General features: G+C 39.9%; 2 protein-coding genes across 3 annotated transcripts; both read left to right on the top strand.

Annotated features, from left to right (window-relative positions):
• The first annotated feature begins 1,262 nt into the window (after window positions 1–1,262).
• Window positions 1,263–2,187, top strand: LOC120290032 (heavy metal-associated isoprenylated plant protein 39-like). The gene is made up of 3 exons (XM_039305709.1): window positions 1,263–1,336; window positions 1,496–1,574; window positions 1,758–2,187. The coding sequence occupies exons 1-3, from the start codon at window positions 1,328–1,330 to the stop codon at window positions 2,000–2,002; spliced, it is 333 nt and encodes a 110-aa protein (XP_039161643.1). The 5' UTR covers window positions 1,263–1,327; the 3' UTR covers window positions 2,003–2,187.
• Window positions 2,188–7,484: 5,297 nt separating this feature from the next.
• LOC104429845 (protein SHORTAGE IN CHIASMATA 1-like) lies at window positions 7,485–9,576 on the top strand. Of its 2 annotated transcripts, none has more exons than XR_005547921.1 (3): window positions 7,485–8,807; window positions 8,879–9,008; window positions 9,107–9,576. XR_005547921.1 is itself a non-coding variant. In XM_039305763.1 (3 exons), the coding sequence occupies exons 1-2, from the start codon at window positions 7,587–7,589 to the stop codon at window positions 8,965–8,967; spliced, it is 1,305 nt and encodes a 434-aa protein (XP_039161697.1). In that variant the 5' UTR covers window positions 7,485–7,586; the 3' UTR covers window positions 8,968–9,008; window positions 9,107–9,576. The 2 variants fall into 2 exon arrangements, 1 of the variants encoding a protein (XP_039161697.1); XM_039305763.1 differs by having other exon boundaries at window positions 8,884–9,008.
• Window positions 9,577–9,934: the final 358 nt, after the last annotated feature.

Below are 9,934 nucleotides of genomic sequence, written 5' to 3'. Positions count from 1 at the left end.
TTTTTAGAAAAAATAATATTTTTTATGGGAGATCCATACAGGTGAGATAGCTCCAAAATTTATTCCTAGAGGCCAGAAAATGAACGCATAAGAAAGCCCGAGAACACTTTGATACTTATTAACCTCTGCTTTTCTCTGCAAGTAGTAGTATTTGATGTACAGAGATGGGTTTGGATTCTTCTCGGATGGAGACGCTGTCACCTACTTGAAAAGGAAAGAGGTGCAAGAAGCTTTCCACATGGACCCCTCCTCCTATATTCTGGTGAATTCCGCTTTAGACAGGTGTCGTTCATGACATAAACCTCGGTTCAAATCATGGGCATGGGAAATATCTGGAGGATAATTAATCATGTGCGATGGCTTATGCAAGTGACCTGGTTCAAACGAACCACAGAAAAAGGGATAAACAATCATCAGGGTGGCCGGTTCTTAAAGAACTCATGGACACCAATTTTGCAGATTTGGATATATAGGCAAGGTGTATTAGATTTAGAAACGAGGAAGGAGAAAACCACGCCAACTTATTCGATCTCGAGCCTGCAACACTTGATTAATACGAAACTGTAATACCAAGGAGAACGAAAATCTATGAAGAAGAAAAATCACGAGTAGCAATATATCTCGATTGTCGATTATGCTTTTCCCCTAACCCAACCAAAGATCACAAGAAGGATTCTAACCGTAAGGTGGACAAGGTGATTTGCATACATCCATGAAGATTAATTTGTCCATCCTTACCATATTTCGACTTAACTAATAAGATACATAAGCTAGTGGAAGTGGTAGCTCATCTCAAATCATGAACTTCTATTTCAATTTTTTCGAAATTGTATCAAAACCCACCATGGGCCATACCATCAACGTCACTAGTTGTGACCAGGGAACACCTCCTAGGAAATCGTGCGGAACATTGGGACACACTCGCTCAAGTGATAATTCGAGACATTATTCAATATACATAAATGCATGCGCTTGCCCAATAATTTTGGATTTTGGGTTATTGCTACCTCTTTTGAATTGGAAAATCGCCTGAACTGGGATGATGTCTCCATTCAGTTTTTGCTAGTAAGTCCGTCGATTTCATGTGTTAGTGATTCCTGAGAATTTCATGACCAAGGAAAAAGGACCGATGTGACCTGTTCACTTTTTGCCTTATATTCCTTGCTTGACACGAACGTTTTTCAGAAAGATCGACCGACCTCGAGTTGGACGTTGCGCACGTCTCTACATAAAGCTCAAATAATAATATGCCTCATAGAATCTCTTCCCACCTCTACCTCTCACCTCCCCACCTTCGGAGTTCCCTCTCTCCAAGCTTCAAATCCTCATGGCTCAGGTCCATTCTAGCTTCTTATATTTCTCTCCATCCACGTTAAATTTCTCTTACGCTCAGCTGCATGATCTCGTTTTCTTCACAGGACTGCATCTTGAAACGTCGAAATTCAACTGTTCTAAACTCCATCTTTTCCTTCCTGTTCTGAATTCTTTGCTGCAGAAGGTGATACTGAAGGTGTTGACGATGGCAGACGACAAAACGAAGCAGAAGGCCATCGAAGCTGCTGCTGATATTTTCGGTATCATAATTCATAACCCTTAATCTGTTCATTTTCAAGCTATTCTCTCACGCGAGGATTTATAATTACTTGAGAATCAGTTGCTGCTGCTGCAAATCCTGGGGCCGATTTACTTTGTCATCTTGGTCATTTAATGAATTTATGTGGCTGACGGGTGCTTTCCATTATGCGCTGCGAGGAAAGGGGTGGACTCGATAGCGGCGGATTTGACGGATCAGAAGCTGACGGTGATAGGGCTGATGGACACGGTGGCGGTGGTGAAGAAGCTGAAGAAAGTGGGGAAGGTGGACATCATATCGGTAGGACCAGCGGTGGAGGAGAAGAAAGAGGAGAAGAAGGAAGAGAAGAAAGAGGACAAGAAAGAGGAAAAGAAGGAGGAGCCCCAAGTGGAGAAAAAAGAAGAAGCAAAAGTTGTGGAGAATAAATGAAGAAAAAAAATGAGTGATCCTCGTTGGTCAATTGCATATCCCTAGAATTTTCCTTTCTCTCTTTTGTTTTGTTTTGTTTTTAATAGTATGCTCATGCAAGATCAGAATTCCATGTTGCAGCTTATTGAAATTTAGATGAATGGCATGTATTAAATTAAGGTATTGAATAACTTACTTCTACTATTGTTCAATCTTGAATTGAGTTCAACATCTTTTCTTACGATAAATTCCTAATATGTTTGTCGAATTTCATCGATTTATTATTGTGTATATCCAAATCTTAAAACTTTTGACTTTGCATGTTGGATTTGCCTAATCGAGCAAATCCCCCTTCAATAAACGAAACTCAAAAGTCAAGATGCCAAATGAGAAAAGGGAAGTGGTAATAACATTTTCAGAAAAAAAAAAAAGTAGTAATTTGGTCACATAATCAAATTTGAATGTTCATATCAAGACTCTAGATGAACTTAAAGTTTCTAGAAGTAGAAGTCGCACAGTGATGAAATGAATAAAAAATAACTAGTTCTTTTTAACTTTTCATTTTTTTTCTTGCCAAACGCATTGTTTATCTTTTAGTTGATTTGAAGTGCTCGGAACCTTTTAAAATATTTAAAAACCGACTTATAAAGTCCTATAGTGTTCAAATATTCAAAAAATGTTTATTACTTTTCTCAAAAGTAAAATTATACGCAAAACAAATTACATAAATGATTCTTAAATTTTGGTTCAATTTGTATTATGATTTATCCATTTTAAATTTGTTCCGTTTAATCCATGAATATAATAAATTCATTAAATTGAATATTTACAGAAAAAATTTAAGGACGGTTTGAATAGACTAAAAGTCCCATAATTATATTACATATTAAGTTAAAATTTAATGATCACATTAAATTAAAAATTTGAAAATATTGAATATTAGATTGAAGTTCAAGATTATTCAAAAGTAGTGCCCGGTGAGCCACTCAATCAGGGGCCAACTTCGCGGCTCGCCTTCCAGTATAAAGCCCCCCCACCTCCGAGGCGCCAAATTCAAAAACTTCCTTCCGAGCCGTCCGTTAAAACCTCCCTCCCTCTTCTCCTCCTCCGTCTCTCCCAAACCTGAGAAACAAGATGCGAACTCGCTTCCTCAACATCGACTACTTCAGCGCCGAGCCTCCTCCTCCGCCACCGCCGCCGCCTCCGTCGTCGTCTCCGGCCCAAACCCTAACCTTCCTGGACCTCCCGGTCCCTCGCCTCCCCTCGGCTCTCCCTCTCGCCTCGGAGCAGGACCTCCTCTGCTCTGGCTCCCTCTCCGCGATCGGCGTCTCCCTCGAGCTCCACAGGCTGGAGATCGACCCCGCCCTCTCGAGGTTCCTGACCGACGTCGTTCCTCAGTTCATCGATGACGCCGGAAGCGGAGAAGGTTGCGTAAATGGAAGCGTCGAGGTATGTCGCTCTTTGGCCGTGTTTGATGCTTAAAGTAGTCGGTGATCGCTCGTTATGCTTCGCCACTTTTGGTTAGCTGCGTGAGGGTGAAACTGGAAACGTTGAGCAATCTATTAGGAGTTTGAGTTTGACGTGTGATTGATTGGGAAAACGCCTGGAGATCGAGCTCTTGTTTTAATCTGTGGATTTCAGTTTGAATTTGGTGCGATCCTCGCCCTCTAAGGCGTTGCCTGTTTAGATTTTGCGTCAGGGTTAGCTCTGAACTTGTGTGAATATGAAGACAGTTCATCGTCCACGAGGCATAGAAGTTTGACTTCGGTCGGTTTTGGTATTCCCTTGTTCAACGTTCCTTTCCTTTTTGGTTGGAAAAATGAAGAATTAGGAAATTATGATAAGCGAGGAAAAGCTTATTGGCTCTGGTACTTTCATTATATCCACTTTTGGCCAGTGAATTAGCAGAGTTATTGGCAGTTGGTATTGCCTGGTTGAGTTCTGTCAAGCGGATTGTTCCTGCTTACTTGCAGAAAGAAACAGAGCTAAGCTCCGGAGCAAAGGAAAGGTTGGGCTGCTGTTCAACTAGTAAGCCTGCAGCTAGGGAAGCTGAACTTTCCAAAGTATGAACTGATGCCAGAGAAATTTTTTTTTCACTCTTATCTTTTCAGAACTCCAGAAAAGTTTGTCTCTGTCTTCCTGATGTTATGTTACTGCAACCATCAGATTAGCAGTGAAAACTTTGTCAATGAAAAAGGGCGCACAAGGCATGGCAGCATTCCAGCTTGAGACACCAGAGCTGGGTAGTTGCTTGGTATGCTGAATATCGTTAGCAAGTTACAATGAATATACCAGAAGTGTGATGCCACAGTCCTATTTTTGTTCATTGTAATCCTCAGGAGAATTCTTACTTGCTTGAGGAAGAAGCAGTAGGCATCTTCTCTGAAGTTCTTGAAGTTGAAAACAATGAGGTAAATTCCAGGCTTAACTTAGTTCCTAAGATCCTTCCATGTTATTTTTCCCCTGGAACTTGTTGCATTTAAGCTGAACTTTGTTCTTCAAACAGCAAGCATTAGTTTTGACCAGTAGATAATTTAAGAAAACTAGAGAAAAGTGGCAACTCTGATTCATCAAGGACATCCATTTTTATCAGTCTTTGATGAGTGACCCTTTGGTTACATATTGGGACATGTTTCTCTTTCTACATGAAAAATATTGAGCCAGTTTATGAATGTTAGACCCTCCCAAATGATTATAGTCCATCGCTTAATTGATGATTGAGCACTTGCTTGTCCTTAAGAAGGCAAAGTCACTACTATCATCCAAGTCTGTATTTAGATATTTGCTAGGATAACCATCGGCAGCCACAACACCACAACAGCTGGTTGCTTTCAATTGTTTCGCCAAATGGTTGTCAGAATTAAACAAGATTCTGGTCCAAGACTGTAAGGCATTTGGTGGTTTGCTAGCAGATGGATCTTGATGACAAGCTTTCACTCAAGATAGATACTTATCGCTATATTTTTACTGACAGGATGCACCCAAGCTGAGCTTTTCAGTGAACTATATTTTGGAGGCTCAAGAAGTGGTCACTAAATTTGGAGACACAAGTATACAGTATCTCATAGAGCCGAAGGCTGTCTTTTGGGAAGATGATGCTTATGCCGTGGGCCATTCGGATTTCCCATGTATCCAATTTCCTCTTTTAGAAGGGGAGGAGATTAGTTTGGAAGTTATGACGAGCACATCTGTGCAATATGAGCTTGTAAAGCTTCTTGACAAAGTCAAACCATTATATCTAAGTCAAAATGATGATTCTCCATTTGACACCAAAGAAATTTTGAACTTGCTTGAGAAGGACCTTTATGAATTTCCTTCACACCATTGTCTGTTTAAGGATTACCTTGAATCTGACTCTGTAATAGGAACCACTTTTCTGGAAATGGATCTTGTGAGCATTTTGGAAAGACCTTGTCCACGAGGCAACTCACATTGTAAGGGACCATCAGACACAGATTATTTTTTGTCAATTAGCCCAGTTGTCTTCGAGGACTTTCAGATACTTGACATTGGGACAGCTCTATTTAGTGAGGTCTTCAGCTTAAAAGAAGTCCATGAACCTGAGTTCTGCAATGAAATGCTGCAGGAAAAGGTGAAGTTCGAGAATTATGAAGAATTGGTAATCAGTCGGGAACTGGCTCTTGTAGATGAGATGTTCAAATCACTGCCCGTGCCAGTTCTCCCCAACTCTGTACTAGGAACATTGTCTGCAATTGTTGCAGAAGCCCTGATTGATTTGAAGCCACAGCCTCCATTGGCATCCGATGGGATCTATTTAAATTGGTATCTATTGGAGGAAGACAACTGCAGTTCTGCAATCAATTCCTTTTATCACAATATGGTAGGGGAGCTGAACAGGAGTTTTGACTTCGAATTAAGTATTGCCAATTATGGGAAAGTCATTCTTGACTTCATCCTTCTTGATCACAATCCTAGCAGGCCTAAATTTGAAGAAGGCAGTGGGCCATTGGACATCCTTTCTGACAGGGTCTCTTTGCTGAGGGAGGATCTGACTGAGGCTGCTTCCCGGATGTCTACTGATACTGAATACCAAAAGCCAGCAAGTCAAACACTGGTTTCTGAGTATGATTATGAGAGGGCTTCGTCACTATTTAAATCCATGTCACCATTTCATGACCTGGACTTCTTCTTGAATCCTTCAAAAGATAGAGCTGAAGAAAATAGTGTACCTGCAGGCAAGATTCCTGGTGAAATGAACAATATCCATGTGGTCAAGGTTCCTGGTGATATTACTTGCAAGGTTTCAATTGGTAGCCCCGGGACAGGAAATCCATCTTATGACCCACCTGTTGTAGGATCGGGCCATACTGAGCTAGGGCTTGTTTCTTTTCCTGATGCGGTTGTTATTGTGAACACACAAAATTCAAGTGAAGTAATGTTGGTGTCCAGAAGAAGTACATATCAAAAGATTTTGGCTATGGAGAAAGAAGGAATTCAAGTAATTGAGCGTGATACAACCCTGCCAGTTGATATTATAATCAGTGCTGCAGTTTGCCTGGTGTGGTATACTCACAAGAACATTGGCAGAAAAGCCTCTGGTTTCAGTGAAGGATCTTCAGTGTTAGCTTGTCATATTGAGAATATAGCAGCAAATATTCTTACGAACTTGAGCTTTGCTTTTAGGGCATGCATTCTGGTAAATATCATTCATTATTCCTTGTTGTTAGACCTTTCTCAACCGGTTGAAAAGGAAAATTATTTCCTCTAGAGACAAAAATTTTCATTTTTGTATTTTTCTGGATAATTAAAGTAGGAAAATGTCTAGCAGTTGTAAAGAAACATGTGCAGTGATTACATTTATATTTCAGTAACAACTGCTGTTTCAGCTCCATCTCATGCTTTTACTTGAGATTTTCTGTGTCATGCTGAAGATGAACTTAAATTGTTTCTGCATGCAAGCACAGTGTGATGATGATTTGCTATAATATACTGTGCCCTGTGCATATTGTTATGAAGCCAATAGAAAGCATAAAACAACTGTATATTTGTTACTCTTAATGGGTTTTTGCATTGGGCTCCTCCCTTTTCATACTATTACTTTTCTTCTTTTGCAAAGTTCGCTTAGCCAAGTTGGCAAAAGCATGCAACTTATGTCATTCCTTACAAGAAGTTATAGCAGGTCTGTGATTTTAAGATTTTCTCATTATCTTATGCTTGATTATTTCTACCAGATATTTGAGGGGGAATCTGGCTTTCTTGCTTCGGTAATGGAATCTTCAGATGGACTTTATGCTGCGGCAGCTAGTCTGGGAATTGATTTACAACTCCTTTGCTCCTTTTCACCTGAGTTGACTGATGAGATCATATTGAAATCTATTGCTAAGGAAACTAGGATTATTAGGGGTCTTTATACTAAATTTCCTGAATCAGAGACACTGGCAGAATCTTTCCTGACCAAATTTCCTTCTGTCAATCCACTATCAGCTCACGCAATACTGTCTTCTGAAGGGATGCTCAGTGACTTTTTGAATTATCTCATGAATGCAGAGTCACCACGGTCCAAAAATATCAAGTTCCTGAGGAAAGTGTTTCTCTTTTTAGTGCTTTATGCCAATTTGGGGAACGTGAGGATTCTCGGTCTATAATGACAGACTGCTCTTCTTCAGTGTCATCAGGTCCTGACTCTAAACACTGCCATAGTAAGCTGGATTCTGGAGGGAAAAGATGTAAGTACGAGAAGCACCCTGACAAAGGTGATGTACCTGTGGACGACCTGCTGCATTTTCAGCCTTCAAAACTATGTAACAGAAGCTCCTCAAAACTTCCTGGGTTTACAAATCTATATGATTCGACAATACTCAAAGATCAGGAGATACACAACAAGTTTAAAGAGCCCAATTCACGTGTTGATCATTTCCTAGGTCAAAAAAGAGGGATGGATGAGTCAACTACCACATATCCTTCTAGAGTCGGCAATCGATTTGATTCTGGGATCAAGAAAGGTGTTTTCTCCTCTAATGTGACTGAGCACCAAAGCCTAGCTCCTGATGATGATTTCCTTTATTGGTACACAGGAGCACACCTAGCTACAACGGACACCTTCGATTGGACGGATATCAAGAACTCTGATATTGTTCATGAGGACACTAAAGGTGAAGCTATCAACCTTACCCATCCATCAATTGCTAATCCTTTGGAGTTTTCCTTTTCATTGCCAGATCTGGAAAACAATGCCAGAGGTGGATCCAATCATGCAAGTAGATTTTCCTTCGATCGACACAATTATCCGACTTTCCCAACAGTTGCTGAGAGTGATTCTACTTCATTCATTCATAGTCCTGGGAATCATCAAAGGCAAAGTTTACAGGAAGAAACTGATTGCTTTTTATCTATGGAGCTAGTAAATGACAAAATGCCTACCGACAATCAGGACAAACTCTTTAAGGGGTTTTTGGATGGGAGATCCATGGAGAACTTACATGGTATACCAGTACAGGAGAACAGGGCAAGGTATAATGGAACACCACTTAGAAATGCCATTCACATGCCCCACTTGCAAAAAGGTTCACCCTGGACAATTGAGTTTCTGAACAGAATCAGGGAAAAGAGCAAGTTGTGGCGGCAATCCCTTCCATCCAGTGCATCTCCTTGTTATGGCAATACACGGACCAAATCAAATACAACAAAGAGAAGAAGTCCATCAATTCTCGAATTTTTTAAGTATCAAGGAGGTAGCACTGTCAGAGAAACACCTGAAGAGAAGAGGCAGAAGAGATCCACACAATCATTTGGTTCGTTCAAGAATGGAAAAGTGGCAGCATCTCTGGTCCCTTCATGGACTCCTGTGGATAAAAGAGCAAGACGGGTTTGTCTGAATTCCTTATTCGATCTTTCCAATGCTTTCTACCAAAATTTCAAATAAATAGCTCATTTCAGTGCAGAAACTTTCCTTTGTGACAAATGATGCTGAGAGCCAGACTAAGCTGGTTTGGGGTGATAAAGCCAGAGAAATTCACGACCACTGAACAATGTGCTTCTTGAGCTGATCAAAGGATAGAGAGTCAGGGTAATCTCTCTCTTTACAAGATAGCCTCACTTTTTGTGAAGATGGCGAGTTAACTGGATTCCTCGGATCATATCTAATTTTTACATAATTTTTCACAGAACTGAAGAACCAAGAAAAATTTATGGGATTTCCCAGGGGATTTTTCATCAAGAAATTATGCACTTATAGGTGAGTTTCCATTAGGATTTATTTCCTCTATTAAGTCAGACTAGGCTTATGGCCGAAAAAATGTCAGACTGGCAACTTCATCTGTACAGATCAAACATTAACAAATGTTCTCTCTTATTAGTCGAGCAAATTCCTCTAGCATTTTGAATAGAACTATCTAGAGAAATTAAAGTCATCACTGATGTATAGTTCTTGTATTGTTATTCAGTCGCTAATTCTGACAGTCAAGTAGCTGCACTGTGAATTGAAGGGCTTACTTTTGAAATCCAGATATGGTTTTAGAAAATTTTCTCAAGGAAACCATGATTCTCCATTATATATGGATTTTTGGTTTGCGATGATGTGGTTTACTGCAAATGTAGACAAAAGCTTCATGACACAAATGTAGATTCGGCTAGTCATATTTACAAGGGTTGATGCAGATCTAAGTTTCTGCATTGTTTATGCATGCTATCTGCTAGTCAATTGTCATTCTGACTAGAAACTAAATTGTGGAATCTCTCAGAAAAAAGGGTGAGGACCTGAAGACACTGAAGAATTTCTCTGAATATCCATCTTCATTGTTCTCAATCCTCATGTCCTGACTAAAGAAATTATCACCTTCTTTAACTGTAGAACCATCTTCTTGATTTCTCATTCTATTTAACTAGCCTTTAATAGTGTGTTACGCACGGTGCCTGTGAACTAATTTATATATATTGAAGTCGATTATATTATATCAATGGCTTTTCTCACTCTTTTTAAAATTCTCTTTAAAT

Source organism: Eucalyptus grandis, chromosome 11 (assembly GCF_016545825.1).
Source record: "Eucalyptus grandis isolate ANBG69807.140 chromosome 11, ASM1654582v1, whole genome shotgun sequence".
Taxonomy (NCBI): Eukaryota; Viridiplantae; Streptophyta; class Magnoliopsida; order Myrtales; family Myrtaceae; genus Eucalyptus; species Eucalyptus grandis.
The sequence above is the reverse complement of the archived record's forward strand: the minus strand, read 5'-3'. Positions and strand labels throughout refer to the sequence as shown.

What these genes read in the sequence shown, in the direction of transcription:
- LOC120290032 (XM_039305709.1), top strand. An exon ending in AGCTGCTGCTGATATTTTCG is followed by an intron (nt 1,575 to 1,757) that starts GTATCATAATTC and finishes CTGCGAGGAAAG; the next exon opens with GGGTGGACTCGATAGCGGCG.
- LOC104429845 (XM_039305763.1), top strand. Translation starts at nt 7,587, where the DNA reads ATGACAGACTGCTCTTCTTCAGTGTCATCAGGTCCTGACTCTAAACAC. An exon ending in TGGATAAAAGAGCAAGACGG is followed by an intron (nt 8,808 to 8,883) that starts GTTTGTCTGAAT and finishes ATTTCAGTGCAG; the next exon opens with AAACTTTCCTTTGTGACAAA.